The sequence below is a fragment of the Patagioenas fasciata genome, chromosome Z (genome assembly GCF_037038585.1).
Source record: "Patagioenas fasciata isolate bPatFas1 chromosome Z, bPatFas1.hap1, whole genome shotgun sequence".
Classification (NCBI taxonomy): Eukaryota; Metazoa; Chordata; class Aves; order Columbiformes; family Columbidae; genus Patagioenas; species Patagioenas fasciata.
In genome coordinates, this window is record NC_092560.1 from 12,356,971 (window position 1) to 12,375,517 (window position 18,547).

At 39.7% G+C, this 18,547-nt stretch overlaps 1 protein-coding gene across 21 annotated transcripts in view; it reads right to left on the reverse strand.

Moving 5' to 3' along the window:
* ELAVL2 (ELAV like RNA binding protein 2) overlaps positions 1-18,547 on the reverse strand; it is a 96,083-nt gene that overhangs the window by 12,330 nt on the left and 65,206 nt on the right. For all 21 annotated transcript variants that reach the window (XM_071802119.1, XM_071802115.1, XM_071802114.1 and 18 more), the window contains one exon: positions 16,083-16,186. In XM_071802119.1, coding sequence (XP_071658220.1) covers positions 16,083-16,186 — 104 coding nt within the window. The remainder of the gene's footprint in view (positions 1-16,082; positions 16,187-18,547) is intronic.

An 18,547-nucleotide genomic window follows, 5' to 3' on the forward strand; every position in this document is an offset into this window, starting at 1 on the left:
AGCTCCTGTGAAAATGCTGAAGGAATGCAAAATAGACCATGCAGGAGAAGCTGACTGCATGAACTTATACATGGTAAGTTAAGGATTACTTTCAGCTAAAGGAGAAAAAGCTAGGTACACACTCTAGTGAGCCTCGGTGGAGAAAGAGTTCTCAGCTTACTGTAAGATTAAAGGTAAATTTAAGATCCAAGAATGTCTTCCTTTTAATTATCATTACAAAAATAAAAGGGATAAAGATTTCACTTTGATATCTAGGTCAAACACAGACAGTCAAAGCACTTCAGAGGTCCACAAGTGTTTTTCAAGCACCATGTGCTTTGTGTATGTGTTGAGCTGACCATCAAATGACACAATCCTTCATGAAGTAAAGATAAACACTGCTACATTACTTTTATAGGTCTACAAATGAGCAGCAGAAGTAGGAACGCAACTTAACTTGCGTTGCCACCATTCAACAGCTTGCCAATTTCTGCAACACAGAGGCCTTAGAACCAAATCCCAATTAAGAGTGAGCTTCTTGGGTCCTTCTAAACAGCGGTTTTTACCTGCTGCCTCAAAGTATCAGTCACAAATATTTCATTAAAACTGTCAATTAGACTCTTCAGTCCTTCAACACATGCTACAGAATCAGCATTTTGAAGAGTTCAGTACCTCCCACTGAAGGCTGTACAAGTGGTTTATCCTGGAACAGGACAAAATACTTTATTTGGGTTTTTTACTGTACAAAATGTAAAGGTAAAAGAAGCTTCAAGAAGTGGTCAGGTTTATCTCCTTTCCTTTCCTCCCTGCAACCCTCCCTCAGGCAACTCTGGGCAGTTGGAACTTAACTCCAAAAATGTATCTTTTGCCCAATCCTTTGACATTTATTTTCAAATCCTCCCCCTGCCTCATTTCCAGGGAGATCAGCAGACCCTTAAGACTCCTCTGAAAGCAAAACAACAACAACTGAAACAGAGCTGTCATGGCAGGAGTCTACTGTGAATCCCAAGTGGCCAGACCCTCCTTCCATGATGTGTAAACTCTCCTCTTCCACTTGAGTTTGCCCCGCAGTTCCCAGTTTAACCACACAGGTCTCCTGGCTCCCTTCCTTGACTTCCTACATGTGGGATGCTCTGATCTTGAGCTTGGAAGCAGCAGCCCCTGAACACTTACCAACTATCTTGGGCCCCTTTACCTTCAAGTACCCTTTCCCACAGGATTTCCCCTAGCAATTGCTTGAAAAGGCCAAAGTTTGCCCTACTGAAGTCCAGGGTTTCAATTCTGCTTGGCATTCTGTTCCTGTCACCTGAGATCCTGAACTCCACCATCTCATGGTCACTTCAGCCAAGGTCAGCCCTCGGCCTCTATCGCTGCAACCAGACCCTCCTTGTTAGTGAGGATGAGGTCCAGCAGTGCAACTCTCCTGGTCGGCTCCTCCACCATTTACATCAGAAAGTTATCCTCAAGGCACTGGAGGAACCTCCTAGACTGTGTCTGGCTGAGCAGTCCTTCCAGCAAACATCAGGGAAGTTAAAATCCCCCACAACAACCAGGGCCTGTGACTGTGAGGCTGCTCTCAGCTGTCTGTAGAAAGCTTCATCAACTTCCTCACCCTGATCTGGTGGCCTGTAATAGACACCCACAACAGTATCACCCCTGCCAGCCTGCCCCTTAATTCTCATCCACAGACTCAACTCGCTCCTCATCCATGCCTGGACAGTACCCAATACACTGTAGCTGTTTCTTAATGTAAAGGGCAACTCTACCACCTCACCTTGTTGGCTTGTCTTTCCTAACAAGGACATAGCCATTTTGCAGCATAAGTAATTAATTCATCAATATACTATGCAGTACCACTTTAAATTACAGCAATGATGGAATATTGTAAACTACTTGAAACAGGATACCTGATGTTATAAGAACAGCAGTTGTGTTCCTGCACATGACAGAATACTTAATTCCCAAAAGACTTTCAAAAGTTAGATGAGGAATTTAACATGTCTTCCACCAAAGGCAAATATATAATTCTGATTTCTTAAAGCTTACTAGAGTACATTCAATACTGAAGTCCAAATCACATCAGCACCATTAGTTCTTCCAGAGAAAGAAAGGAAAAGAGAGACTCTACTCTTATTTTGCTGATTTTGTTTAACCATGCCCTTTCTTTAGATGAGTATTTGCAACATCATGGACAAGTACCAGCAGAACTACAAAAATGACAAGGGCAGAGTACAGTCTTGCAAGTCAGACAAAGAGGAATCGGACTTCAGCTACCAGCTATATGGCAGATTCAGACTCAGTTGGCTCAAGCGACTGATTTCACCAGTTCTATGCTGAAGGGTTTAACATGAAAGCTTTTACAAAAAAGTTTTCTTTAAGTAGTCAATCTGCTACCATTATAGAGCTGCGTAGACAAAGCCCTGAACTTGCAACTTTGTCTGAAATCAAATTTTTATTCTGTACAGTCAATCACAGTACATACATGCATATTTGAAAGAAGAGCTTCTAGATCTTGAGCCATTTTCCTACTCTTCTACAGGCAAAAGTATATACCTACAATATTCCCAGGCGGACAGAGAGTTTGAGAGCAAAGCTGCATCAGAAGCAGGAAAACATTGCCTGCATTCAGCCAAAAAAGCAGCAAGGACAATGATGGCTACCTAAAAGGTACAAAAATACATCTAAGAAATGAAAGAACTTGCCTAATGTGCCCAGTTGGCTACCAACATCTTTAAAATAAAAGCCTCATGTCATACTTGGCAGGATGACCTTAAGACAACCCAAGGCCACAGACAGACTGCCTGAGGGAAAAGACTAGACAAAATCCTGAATTATCAAAAACAAGCAGTTCTGAACAGTTAAGATGGTGTGTTTTTTTTTTTTTTCTTCTTTTTCTTCCCTCCTCCAAAAAGAAGAGTCCTTACACCCTCTCAAATTGAACTCTACATGGTAGGGGAGCATAGGAACAAAGTCCATTGTGTGGACTGTTACTAATGTTAAGTCTGACATAAACGAAAGCAGGGGAGAGCAGGCACTACTTATAGATAAACTAAAAGACTGACGTATAGCAGCGTATATCACTGGCCCACCTCAGTTTTATCTGTCGGTTTTCAATTCTCTATGGAATTGAGATACACTGAAAACTGTTCTATCCAGTCTTATTTAAGCTGTCAGACAAGTTTTTTCTGTAGATGTGTGGTCAGGTTCTCTGGAGAAAAGTCAGAGTACCTGGGAATGAGCATCAGCTAGGGAAGGAAAAAAACAGCGACTTTATATTTAACAATAAACTATGCAACTGCTGGTCAACCCTCATGGTTTGCTGAGGATTGAGTTATTGTGGACTTCATGTCATCTTTGAACTCACATAAATACCTATTACCAAGCTGTTTTCTACACCTGCATGCTTGCAAGCACTCAGAACAGAGATTGCAGAAAGTAAGCCTCACAAACTCCTTTCAAAGAGGATAAAAGAAGTCTGTGTAAACAGAAGATACCAAAGGCTTCCCAAAACCCCAAGTCATACTTGATGGAGCTACTGTTTCCCAAGACCTCCAAACTATCCAGACTTGACTCCAAAAGTACTTCTATAGGTGTTGATCAACAAAATTGTTCAATTTTCTAAGCAACCTAATGCAGTAACTGGACTTTCCACCCAGCTACCCATTGCTAACTGTCAAAGTAATTCTGATTTGACACACTCGATAGAATAAAACTGAGGAAGTACGATGTAAGCCAAAATAAGAGAGTTTCATTCTTATAAAGGGAGGACCTACACAAATAGCCGAGAAAAACCTTAAGTCAAATAAGTGATCTGCGAGGCAATGCTTAATGCCTGAAACTTCTTTCCCTCCTGGTTGGTGACACTGAAGTAGGATAGAACCCAAATAACTAATTGACAGGGTCTGCCTGATTCACATTTAAGTTCAGTAGAATAAGATTAAAATTCTCCCTTACCCCTACATCACCTTGATGGACATCCCTGGTTATTAGCAGAGCCCAGGAGTGTAGGCATGGATACCACGTTTCTTACAAGGCAAGCTAACAGAACAGCTTTATAGGTCTAAAAACTATGCTGATGTCCCTGCTCAGCATCTCCAGTGACTGAAGGATCACCTTGAAGCCAAAGGTCTGTCCTAGCAAGCAAGAAATCAAGCAAAGGTGTCTGGGGGTATGCCTGGATAAACAAGCGATTGAACTCCAACACAGAAACCAACTGTACAGGATGTAAAAGAATGAATATGTAAATGGTGCCCACTCCTGCACAGATGAGGTTAGGAAAGGTAAAGCTCACCTGGATTTGAACTTGGCAAGAGATCTGAAGGGCAACAAAAAAGATCTGTACAAATATATTGGCAGCAACAGTAAGACTGTAAGCAACATATATTGGCAGCAACAGTAAGAACGTGGTACCACTGCTGAACAGGGCACAGAAGCTGCTGAACAGGGACATAGAAAAGGACATGATACTTAGAATTCTCCTTGCCTCAGTCTTTACCAGTAGAATTGATCTTCAGGGATCCCAGGCCCACAAGACATTAGGAAATCTGGAACAAAGAATCCTTACCCTCAGTGGAGGGGTATTCACACTGAGGATTATTTAAACTGGACAGAAAAATGTCCATGGGCCCTGAAAGGCTGCACTCATAGCTGCTGAGGGAGCTGATGGATGCCTTGCAAGGTAACTCCTGGTTGTCTTTGAAAAGTCATGGGGGAACATGGGAGGTTTCTGAAGAGTGAAATTAAGTACCATCCATCTTCAAAAGCAGCAAGAAACTCGCTTGCTTCCTGCCAATTATAGGTCAGTCAGCCTCAACTGAATCCCTGGGAAGGCAATTGAGCAACTAATCATTAAAATCGCCTCCAGTCACATGAATGACAAGAAAGTAAATGGAAGCAGTCAGTATGGATTTATAAAGGGGAAATCACATCTGACCAACTTTTAAGTCTTCTGCAATGACATGAGCAGAAAACAGTGGATATATATTGTTTATCTCAACTTTATTAAGACTTGACATTTCTCTCCCACAGTATCCTCACAAAGTTCACATTACATACACCAACATGTACTCAAGTATGTACCAGATAACCACTAGAGAAATGGGATAGTGACATAGACTGAAAACTGGCTTAACTGCCAGGTTCAGTGCCTCACTATCAGTGGCATCAAGTCCAGCTTAAGGCTAGCCACTGGCCTCTGTTGATACTGAACCTGACACTGCTTAGTATCTTCACTAGTGACCTGGATGATAGGGAAGACTGTACCCTGAAACTTCACAGATGATACCAAACTCTGAGGAGTGGCTGACAGGCCAGAGGGCTGTGCCACCAGCCAGAGGTATCTCAGCAGGCTGGGTAACTGGGCAAATAGGAACCTCAAAAAATTTCAACAGGAAAAGCAGGGTCTCCCTCTCAGGGAAGAAAAACCCCATGTACCAGTATATGCTGGAAGCCAACTGGCTGAAAAGCAGCTTAGCAGAGAACCACGGAGTCCTGGTAGACACCAAGCTGATCATGAGCCAGCAGAATGTACCCTTGTGAAAAAAGATGGCAAACAGCTACCTTAGCTGAATTAGTATAAACATTAAGAGCAGGTCAAGGATCCTTCCCCTCCACTCACTGGCCAAGACTCTTCCAGGATGCTGTTTGCAGGTCTGGGCTCCCAAATGCAAAACAGACATGCACAACCAGAGTGATTCTAGTAAAGGGCCACAAAAGTGACTAAAAGGGACTAGAGCATCTCTTTTGCAAAAAAAGGCTGATGGCACAGGAATTGCTCGGCAGGATCTTAGCCACGGAAATCTGATTAAGTGAGTAAAGGAGATGGAGCCTGTAGTAACAAGTGACAGGTTCAGAGGCAATAGGCACACACTGAAACATAGAAAAGTTCATCTGGAAATTCCATATTGATTTCATTTCATAAAAACTCCACACCTTTTCATGGTACAGGGTGCTCAAGCATTGGAAGAAGTCACTCAATGTAGCAGCTAACCCTGGAAATATTCAAAACCCAGCTGGACACAGGATTGAATCACGTGCTTATAGTGAACCTGTTCTGAGCAGAAGGTTGGACTAGAGCCTTCCAGAGCTGCCACCAACCTCAGCCATTCTGTGATTCTGCATCAACACATAAATCTAAGGAAATTCTTTGAAATGGGCTTCTACTGAGAACATAATCAAGTGAAGGTAACAAAGCTTTTTGTATAAAGTCACTGATACAGTCATTTTCACCCTACTGCTTCCTAGAGGAATTAAAAATAAAGACACTATCTTCCAAAGGGGATTTCACACTGCTGGACACATGCTGTCACATATCAAGTATATAAACTCACTTTAAACTCCTTAGAAGAGAGAAAATCCACCAAAAAATTTGCTAGCTTACTGCAAGTTTACCTTTTGCTACAGAAGTGGTACCTGTCAAGATATAAAACTATCTACAAAATTCCTTTAACTTTTCAGCTGTCAAATGCGAATGAATTCTTTCATGGCGACAGTTGACCCAGTGATGCCTACTGCCCATTCCCCAGCTGGTAAACGTTACTTGGAATAGAGTCTGACAGAGCAGTGAAGGTCTACACTGAATACAGTTTAACAAAAACAAGTAAATGAAAGCAATAAGCTCTAACCAGTAAATGCTACCATTGCAAGTTTCACTTGAAGTATCTTTACAAGGTATTTTTTACACCTAAGAATATAGGCTGATCACAGATTATCTGACATGAATAGTAGCCCACTGACTATTCCAGTATCATTATTGACACATACTGAAATCTGAGGAGATTAGTCACAGGAAAAACAAACTGAAATCAGTACTTTGTTACCAATATCCAAACACTATCTCTAGCCACCTTGCTAAGTGCTAGGTAAGAAATAGGAAGGAAATAAGTAAGGAAATACAGAACTTCATAAACCTAATGCAATTGAAGTTTGACTTCCTTTGACAAGATCTGTAATTACTGCAAGTCACCATCACTAGAGGAAAAACAAGGACACCACAAAATGTTACTGGTGTAAGGGAACTAATTCCCATACAAAAGCTTGCGTGGAGTATGGCATATACAGTTTCTGTTAATTAATGTCAAAGTCCACATATTTCAGTTATGATACACATTTAAAGCAGAGACTCTCCAGATGCATCTCCTTACCTGTATCTGGTCAGTTAGTTCATTCAGTAACTACTTGCCATTAGTTCTAGATTGAGTCTCTTCAAATAATATACATATGCACTGAATTAATAGCTGTACTAAAATATTACTTCTACAGCTACTTCAACAGGTGAGTATTTGATAGATAAACGTTAAGGTTATGCAATGTCAAAACCCCTGAACACAACGTAAGTCAAGAATCAGTCACAAAGCCTACAGTTTTAAATATTTAATAACGACACACACTGTACAATACTGAACACAGCTACTCTGGAGACACCAATTTAAAATTATTTCACTGGAATTTTCCACTGCAGTAAGTAGGAAAGACATTTGTTTCTAGAAATGCAAACATTGTAACACCAAGTATTTTCATTGCTTTAATATTTCAGTTCTTAGCATCAAGATGAACTGATTTACAATTTAAGTCAAAACTGTGAAAGTTAACAGTTTAAACAAAGAAGCTGCCAAAAAGAATAGAAGTCTAGTCCCTACAAATTAACATTTGAGTTTTTTACTATTTACTACTAGCTTCAGACAACTCAGCACCATATGTTCATCTTTTTTTAATCTTATAGCTTATTGCTAGTATAAAGGGCAAACAATGCTTGTATTACCAGCAAGAACTTTAGGAAAGAAGTGGTATTAAATTCTAAACACCTCTACTTAAGGTACTCTTGCAAATCTCTAAATCTGAAATCTATAAATGTTAAAAGCAGTGTTTCAATAGATATTTACACCCAATAACTTCCAGGGTAAACAGCTTAGAACAAACATTGTTTGCCTTATGGATAGTATCCAGTTATTTTAAAAATGAATGGTTTAGTGGAAAAAAAAAACACAAATAAAAAATCAAAATAAGTTACTACCCAGCCTGTGCACATGAAAGTGGCTTAAGCTTCCCACAAACCAGACAGATTTATACCGGGAAGAACACATTAGGAATGTGTAAGCCCTCTGGGCAAGCACAATAAAAACAAGGACATTAATTCTTTGGTTTTGTTTTAGCAATGTTCTCAGAGACCATTGTGTCAGGCAAGCATTCTTAACTTGCACTTAAATTAGTATATGAGATGCCTCGACTCAAGAACTCTTCTTAATTTGATTTCCAGTAACAAGATGCTGCAGCACACAGCAGAATCCAGGTCTCAGCTGTCACTAGCCAGTGACAGGTTGTTGTCTGAAATAGGAGAGTACACTGCTGTATATTTATCAAGTTTGTGTTCCCTCAAATGAAAGATAGTTCCATTTCAAACAAACAAAGAAAGCTGCTTTTCCCAGCATACAGAAGGCTGCCTTGGTAAACACATACATGCTGTGCCCAGTTTAAGTCTGTGCTGTAAAGCCTGCAGCAGCATTTGTTTCTGCAGGCAAAGCAAATCAGGAATACTATAGACTTCTCCCTATAAAGGCAATTTAGACTCAACTCCATGGAACTACAACAACATGCTACTCAACACAGCTTTACTATGCATGTAGATTAACTTAATATCTAAGTGTACCCCATATAGGCTTTTCTTCTACAGCCTGCCCTGCAATAGGTAACACGTTCAAAACGAGGACATGGAAGTAACAGCCTTTCAGCATCACCACAAGAGGAGGTTCTGATATTTCAGACCACATCTCACAGGGTGTGCCAGCTCTGACAGCTACCACCAGAGCCACAGGCCTGAGCTCAGCCATGGTATCTGCATCCGTCCTGTGACCTAAGGCATGAATGTAACAACCTGGCAGGTTCTTCCTCCACAATTAGAACCTGATCTGGCCACGAAGTAGTAACTGGTGGGAGATCATGAGCTACACTTCAGAGAAAACACCATGTTTAAAGTAGATTACTGATGGATATAGTAGTTCACATGAGTATGACTAGCCAATGTAACAGTATTTGTAATTTACAAAACACTTTGAAATAGAATAATTTTATCTAGAAAATATGAATTCCCAGAGATCTGTAGGCTAAATACACCACACCTGAGACTCAAACACAATCTACTCATTTGAGCTGGGGAAAAAAACACAGGCATGAGTTTTTCCAAATAATGGAATAACATCTCTGCAGGTAAGTTCCACTGAAATAAAGTGAAGTCTCCTTACAGACGTAGTCTCTTGCAGAACAAAATTTCAAAACAGCAGATCCCAATTCTCTGTTTTTAGAGTTGAAGTGAATATCTCCACAAGTTTTCTCTTCTTCTGAAGGAAACAAGTATACCTCAGCTCTTCTATGTTTTTGTCTAGGGAGCAGCTGCTGCTAACAGAAACTGGCAAGCACATCCCTTGGGTCTCTCTTGCATTATTCATTCCACAGACACACCTTACAGAAATGCACAAGACACGTCGTCTTTGCCACTTAAAGTTAACGCTTCACTGGAATATCTTATGACCTTTCAGGAAAAACTATTACTGCATGGATGAAAGACACCCAGGATCAATATTTAATTAACATGTCGAAAACCTTGAAAGCCACTAGCTTAAGAGGTGAATTTGTCTCAAGACATCCATAATCTCAAAAAATAGGTAGAGCCATAGTTTACAGTAGCAAAAGCATTCTGATGGACAAAATAACTATTTGCATTAAAAAAAACACCACACACACAGAAAAGCTTCAACTCAGATCCTCCATGCCTGGAATTTGCAGCATTTTGGAACCATGTAGAAAGCCACATCCTACTTAAAGGAATTTGTATAGCATGGGGAGAGCAGAGGACAGGAAGATCCATGACCAGCTTCAGCAGTAACAATCAGTTTGTCGCTTTTGTTGGCTTTTTCACTTACTTAGAGCTTGGCTTTTGAGAAATGCTTGCTGTCTTCCTTCAACCCCATACAGTTCTGTTGGCCCCTTCTCACATTTCCATTACTGCATCAGAAACCCACTGTGCAGGCTCAGAAAGGACCTCACTACACCACTGAGGTTTCTGGCTGCAAACCTGCTCAGCTGCCTTAGGGTCTGCTGCATTGGTTCCTCTGCACCAGGGAACACAGGGACAGACTCCTGCAAGAAGCTCTCATCAGCTGCCACACAGCACATCTGTGCTCCAAATGGAAAACAAGGCATGCAGTTGCTGAAGGTGAGATTAGCACATTTTGTAGTGCAAGTCTGATATGCTATATTATTTTCCTCAGAGTCATTAGACATTAATGAACAACTGCATGGCTGAAGTGTGGTTTACAGAAAGTGACAGCAATATGCATTCAGAAGTGAATCCTCCTCTAAATATTATTCGGCAACACGAAAAACAAGCAGCCAGCTTAAGCTGGTTAAGTAACATACAAAATCTGAGGGGATTTGAATTTCAGTGAAGAACAAATTTTACCTGGGGGTGAAGAGGCATGTGTGGGGTGGGGAGGGGGTTTAAAATGGAAATGCTGTCAAAGCTTTAACGGTAACATAGCTAAAAGACTGTATAATTACCATTTATGTAACTCCTGCAGAAATTTAAGGGAAAAAAACACCTTTACCTTTGTTCCAAGACAAATTGGTTCTTCTGTGTCAGATCTGCTAGAATACTTCAATTTTACCTTAAGAATACAGTCCTGAGGTATTTAATTACCCTGCCAAGACCACTAAATGATCTGGCACTATGCCCCCTCTCTCAATCTTTGCTGATTGATAGCACCAGTAAAACTCAGTAGCTTTAATTAAACCTCCAAATAGGATCCCCTTTTGCTACTCCCTAGATCAATGTTCTTCATTGCTGCAGAAGAGAGGGAAAAAAAATCTCCGGAAGGAAAAGAAGGTTTCTCTCACCTTCACAGCTCAATTGCCTCTGGTATTTTAATAGACTTTTTACACAACTCAAATATTTCATTGCTCCCCAGGGACATCAGTTAATGAAAAAATTACTACAAAAAGTGACAAAACCAAAATTCCCCTCTGCAAGAATCAGTGAAGATGGGAACAACCTCAATGGTTTTTTTTTTTACCTGCTGCACTAACTCAGAAATAAAATTAGCACGTTTATTTTTTCAGCATTGTTATTTTCCATTAAGAGTATACAGTGTTTTCAAAAGTACTATCATAGAAGTTCATAAGGGTAGAGATCTTGAGCAGCTAAGTTAGAGGATAATGCCTTTAAAATTAATCTTACTGTAAATTTAAGTAGCAGTTCAAGTCAGCAAGTGACATTTCATTGTACAAGTTTTAAGGACATACTGCCTCAGAAGACACTAATGAAGTTATGGTATATCCCTCACTGCATGTCTTCCCTTGCTGTACTGCACTTCTTTGGGCATTTCCTAAGCTGATAGTTCAATATTCACTCTTCTACTGAAGTCATAACTAGCTCTTCTCATCACACAGCTTTCTACAGTAGGGTAGTTAGCCAGGTGATGGTAAAGTAGGATGTCTGTGCTTGTAGCCAAAGGGTTTGTTAAACTCCATTCTAACAGCAAGTTGGCAGAATGTTACACGCTAAGCCTGATTTTTTTTAATATATGTAAAGCTGTAGAAGAGTGGGAAGAAAACCTACAGATAAAATAATTCTTAAATTCTTTGAGCTATTAGGATGTTTACATGAGTAATGATCACCTGTCAGGGGAATAGAGATTTAAGAGAGGAGGATCTTCCATTACCTAAATGGAGTCTATAAGAAAGATGGGGACAGACTTTGTAGCAGGGCCTGTTGTGACAGGACAAGGGGTGATGGTTTTAAACTAATAGAGGGGAAATTCAGGCTAGACACAAGGAAGAAATGTTTTACAATGAGGGTGGTAAAATACCGGAACAAGTTGTTCAGAGGCTTGGTAGACACCCCGTCCTTGGGAACTTTCAGGTCAGGCTGGACGGGGCTCTGAGCAACCTGATCCAGGTGAAGATGTTCTCGCTCATGGCAGGAGGGTGGACTAGACGAGCTTTGAAGGTCCCTTGCAACTGAAACCACTCTGATACTTCACTAATTCTTACCAGGGTAGGTAAAAATACAGTCAAATAATCAATACTATCTTATAAAAATGGACAACTCTTAGGCCTCTAGCCTGGACAAACTATTTTCTTTCCAATGTGTATTTGCATATGTATCTATACATGTATCACCAGCACTAACAAGAAATCCATCTGCCAGCTCCTGCACACCAAGACTCTGCCAATTCAAGCCCTCCCTCCCTGGAGAGCTGGGGACAAGGCAGCAGGACACTTCCCAGCCCCAGTTCACCTGGAGAAGGAGGAATGAGCACGGCATTGCTGACATCTGCAACATTCCCTTGGCAGCTGCAGTCCACGGAAGACCATGTGCATCATTCTAGCAGTCCAACATCCACAGAAAAGCCAAAGAGCTTTTCCTGTGTTCTTCTGCAACCTTAATAATATAGGTAAAAGCTGCCTTCTGATCAGCATCTTAAACAGCTCTGTGCCCATTCAAGGACAGGCCATTTGTTTGCCCACTCTCTAGATAGAGAATCTCACTACACTTTTTTGTTAATGTAGGAGTCTTCTACGCCACACTGAAGGGTATTCTGATCTAGATGATATCACAATAAATTTACCTACACCCTTTTTCTTTTTCAGGAGTTTTCCCAGGAGCACAGATGAGGGAAGACACAGAGGATCTCCCCTCTCCCAAGCAGAAGCTAAGCCAACAAAACCTGCACTGATTTTCTTACCATTATGTGCAAGACAGTGATTCTTATACACTGCTTTCTGAGTTCTCCACACTTGGGAAGAACTGATCTTTCCAGGACAACTCAAATGAGAGAGTCATGGACAAGCAAGTAGATAAGCTGAAAAAAAGAAAATCACTCCAGGCACAGAAACCCATATTTTCAATGGCTTTTAAATAGAACAGAGCCAAAGTGCTTCCCCGCAGCAGCTTTTTCCAGAATAGAAGCCACAGAATATGTTCCTTCTCTAAGATACAACTGTTTTTTGCCCTAAAGTTGCATAATTAAATGAAGCCCAAACTTCACAGCCTACCTGCAATAAACCTATTTACATATCAAATAAGCCATAAACTACACCACAGAGGGCACCATCTAATACGAGCACTTATACTGCCCAGCAGAATGAGTTCAGGCATAACACACTTAGATGTGCCTTCAACATTAATGCATATTCACCTCACGGGTCAAATCAGAAGGCAACACAACTTCTACCAGGTTAGACAAGACTACTATAATTGGCTTTGGAGGTTTAGATACAAAATTTAAGATACTCTGATAATGGCTCAAAGTATGCCATAAAGCATTCCACAGGGTGTTCTTTTTAAAAGGGTATCAAGCAACAGGTTTTAGTATCACTACTTACACAGGAAAAAATAGTTATTTTGCAGATTCACCTTTTCCATATATTTCATTTCAAGAAAACTGCAGGTGGCATCCCCTTCTAGGGAATCAGAGAAACATAACCAATGACTAAGAGGCTAGTACAGAAGTAGTGGATCAGAGGTATGCATCATGGCCCCAATCTGGAACATCACACATCAGGATCAAGACAGTTCCCTCTAAGTGGGAATGGTCTCAGGTCAGCTACAACGTGAGGGTCTATCACATAACCAACAAGGTTCCTTCCAGTTTTATAGACTAACAGGAACCAAACGCCTTCAACCATGAACACAGTGAGCTACTAAACATTTCTACAGAAGTTCCAAAAATGTATATTGAGAACAAACAATTCTTTTCTTTTGAAGTCAAAATATTCACTAACACTATGCAATTACATCATTTTTCATATGAAGATATATACAAAAAGTCTCAACTACATCTTTTTTCTAAAGCTGAAAGTAAATCTAGAGGTTGGATTCTAAGTTTGCCAAACAGTTTTTTTTTTAATTGAAGTACCAACTTTGGACAAACAGGAACACTGGTCTATAAAATGCAGTAGCAAAGGTCCTGGCACTGAGACTTCGTAAGCAACTCTTTACCCCATATGTTGCCCATAGATGCAGCAAAGGCCTCAGGAATCAACTTTTCCTCTGCTCAGTATTGCCTCCAGGCTGATGTGAGGAATATATAAGTTACAAAGTGATTCACAGTAGGCTGGGAACTTCTATTGGTTTGTGCATAAAGGCAGATGCTCTTGGTAAGTCTCTTTTCAAGTTGCTGCCACAGAGACATCTTAGATCTTTTAAGAGGAGAAACAACTGTCTGATGCTCAAATGTCTCAGCCTTAAAATGTATCAGGGATGCCCCCCAGCCTCTGCCCCTTCTGCAGTGTGGAAGGAGGTAAACCCATCCTCTTCAACAGTGTCTTGGGAGAATCCAGTCATGAAAACTTTGCCTTAAACCCAGCTTGTATCCAAAACCAAAGAGTAAAGGGAATAAAGCAGTTTTTCCCTTCAGGTCCTGTACTCTAATATTGGAAGATGCTACTTAAGTTAAACAGGGCTGAATGCGAATCAGAATTTAACCTGTAATGTGAACAAACAACATTTATGGATACTTTTTTCTTCTAAACAGATATTTTCTTTATTTTGGTGAAAGTATTATAAGTTCAGCTTGTGACAATTCAAATGTCACTTTTTAGCTGAATTTACATGTAATCTTTAGTCTCACTGCAACAGTCACTGTCTGGTATTGTTTAGAACCTATAATTCTACTTCCATGTCCTGGGAAAGCAAGAAAGGAAAGCAACAGTGCCTACATTTGCATACTCCATTTACACTTTTTTCTCCCTGACCTTTCTTACTATCAATTTCAGTTGCAGAAATACATAACTGCTTTAATCACTTAGCAAGGTGAAAGAGGCTTAAGAATTCAGGGATCATTTTGGTTTGGTAGACCTGGCTTTATTCTCTGTAACAACATCATTTGCCTGGCTATATAGTCAACAGAACTTTCAACTTACCACCCTGGACAGCTACACTTTGCATTTGATGCCTTGGGTTGGAAAAATAAAGATACAGCATACCAGCAATACTACCAGAACAAACACCCATTCCCTCTCTCACCACCACCACAAGACAGCTTCAAAGAACTGTGAGCACAAAGTCACTTTGCTCTATTTTCCCCCAAAGTAGAAAATGGGACAGACTGCCTGTGGGCAAGAAGTCTGCCAAAACACACAGGGAGCCTTCCACAACAAAGCACCTATCCATGTCTTTCATCTTTTGTTATTGTTAGCAATAATTCATTGGTTTGTTAAAAAGCAGTATTTAAGTTTCAAACAGAGTAATTCACTTTATTAAATTTTATGAATCCAGAACAGGTACTAACTAACCATAATTAATTATACTAGCCATAATTACTGACAGCTTATTTTTGTATCAGTGATCTTTAAGTGGCTTTGCATTGCTTTTTAAGTTCAAACCTTTAGAGGAGAGCTTTTTATTATAGCTCAAACATGACCCTGGTTATAGGGCAGTCACTATCCAAGTGATCAGCTAGTACACCCTCCTGTTTAATGAGAAATAATGGGGTAGTTGGAACACAGGTGTCTTCAGGCAACAGCACCTGTGAAACATGCTCAAAAGTCTCTATTCCCTGATAAATTTCATTTCAACTCCACTGTTTTCAAATTTCAGAGCCCAAGCAACTGCTCAAATTACTATCCTCACCCTTCTGATAATTGAATAAAACTGTAAATGAGAAAAAGTAACTAAGATTTCTGCTTCTAGAAATGCAAGAAACCGAATTTAGTAAACAAGAGGTGCAGGAGTTAGAACACAAAAGAACAGAAATCTCAAACAAGTTATACCATCATCTTTCAGAAAGTAAAGAGGAAGCACATATTGCAGCACTCAGACTACATGCAAGATCAAATTTCTGCAACTGAAGCAATTTCTCAGTTAAAACAATTCAAGCTCATATCTAAAATGCATTAAAAACTGAAAGTTTATACACTTGATAATCATAATCTACCTTTAGCTTTAAACAGACTACAAAGGACTAATCATATGCTGTATGGTGAAGTCCTAGTCTATTCTACTGACATTAGCAGAATACTTAAGTTACATGAAGGGGAAAATAAACCATGCACATGATCAATGAGTCAAAACACTTCAGCATCTTTAAATCACAATTAGCACTACATACTTTTATGGTTTTAGTTTGAAGTCTCAGTCCATTCAGTGTGTTGATAGCTTTTTCAGCATCCTTGGGGTCCACATAGTTCACAAAACCATATCCCAAGCTCTGTCCTGGTTAAAAAGAAGAGTGATCATTAGTAGTGAAGTGTATGCAACAGATAACTAACAGTGCTTAAAACCTATATAGACATACTAAGCAAAAAATGCTTATATTGAAGAATAGTATCTGCCCCAGATAAAGTTTCAAAGGCTCACAACACCTAATTTTTCCAGTAAGGTTAGTCATTTTTAACTTGCTTCCTCTGTTCCCATGGACTGCCCTAAATTCAATTCAGAAATGGCTACAGTGAGTTTAATGCAAGACTTAAAAACAGCTAAGCAAAGTAGATTCAAGAGCTGCTTGTGATCTGTTAGATAACAGAGAAAGTGCAGCAGCTTCAAGGTTAAGACAACATCAAAACTCCACTACTCACTTTTGAACATTAGTTGAACATACAAAACACAGTAGCAAAATTCTGGACTAGTGCTTGAATATGAGTGTTTCAAATATATTTCTATGTAATAATTTGAGGCAAATTTAAAGCTGAATGTTTCCACAGATGTTTTTCACACTCTAAATGGGGCCTCTCAGTAACAAGGAGTTTAAAGGCTCATTTTATTCCTGTATTCAAAACACTGGCACAAGTAACTGGTAATGAGCTAAATGTCATCCAAAGATTCAACAGCTTCAGGTTCTTTTAGCCTTGGTAATTCAGATGATAGAAGAACATCTAAAGCACTTTTAATTAGCACTTAATCACTGAAGCACAGCTCAGTTCTAACAGTGTATTCTAAGAACTTCTCAAACACTTGAGAGTTCAGCAGTCGTCATCTCTTGACAACTTCAAAATCTGAAGTATCCCATCCTGAACTTACTGCCTTCAGCATACCCCTTCAAAAATATTTTTAGTGCATAAAAATCCAAACAGGTAGAAAAAATTAACACAGCAAAAGGATACCACTTAGTAAGATTACTATCCTTCATTAGCACAGACCTTTTCAGAAATGCTCCCATACTCCTTGACCATTTTATTTTATAAACTGAAGAGGCCCCAAAAAACCCCACCAAACAGTTAACAAGCCAGAGGGAATCATCCAAACTCACAAGATGCTAGTTTGAATGATTAGCTTGGAGATAAACAATACAAAAGGATGAAACAAAATTACATAAAGCACAAAATTTTTTGCCAGCAATGAAAGGAACCTATGCTGTATCAAGTTCTTGTACCTATACAGCATGTATTAAATAGTATATAAAGCAAACAGATGGTAAGATCGTAATTGATTAAGACAGTGGGTTTAGTAACAACCCCACCACTGCTGGCTTTCATAACTTTGTACAAATTAGTCTACCATAGCACCAAAAGTTAGAGGGCACACCCTTCTTGCACCAGCTACCCCTGTTCTTCCAATTCTCCTCCTTGAAACAGCACACACAAACACAAATTCACTAGATGAAGCCATAAACAAGTTAATATATGCAAAACTGTTAAAAAGACATCCAGAACCCAACTGGACAAAGTCTTGAGCAACCTGCTCTAGATTACTCTGCACTGAGCAGAAAGTTGGACTACACAATCTCCAGAAGTGCCTCCACCCTCAGCAAGTCTGTGTTGCTGTAACAAACAATTTGGAAATATGCAGATGCATTTCTGTACTTATTTACAGTTCCACCTAGATATAGGTAAGTATGTTATGTTAGAAAGGCCTTTTTCATTATTAGTTTAATTACAGTAGAGAAATTTCTATCCCAGTCACCTCCATCACTCCCACTGTCTGTAGAAACTGTCCACCAGCATCTCCAAAAATGTGCAACTTAAAGCATTGTCTCTTTTTGTGTATGGGTTTTAGTTTAGTCTTATATCCCAGTACAGAAATTCTAGGGGTTTTTTGTGTTATTATCAATGTCCTAGGAAGGAGCCCATTTAAACAACAAATACGTTAAGATCTCTAAGAGAACTCAATCTCATGTAAGATATTCCCTGTACACTACTTATGAACTCCAGAGTGAACAGAAAAAGATACGCAGAAATTATTTCTACTACCCCTCTGTTCATGTGATCTATTTTTCACATTAAAAACACCCAGACCACTGCAGGCAAAGAGCATATCCAGCTGTTACAAAGGATATAATTCATGAACAGTTCTTCTGCAGACCTTTTATTAGTTAAGCTTGATGAATATTAGTAGACTAACCTAGAAAGCAGTGCCAAAAAAAATCCAGTAATTTATTCAGGACAAGCCTGAACTCATTTCTGCAGGTTTATTCTGCAATTTTCGCAATTTAAATAAAGGTTTCACTGTGAGGGTAGTGAAACACTGAAACAAGCCACTCGGGAGCTGTGAAGCCTCCATTCCTGGAGATACTCAAAGTCTGACTGGAGAAGGTCCTGGGCAACCTGCTCAGGGACAACCTGCTTGACAAGAGGGAGC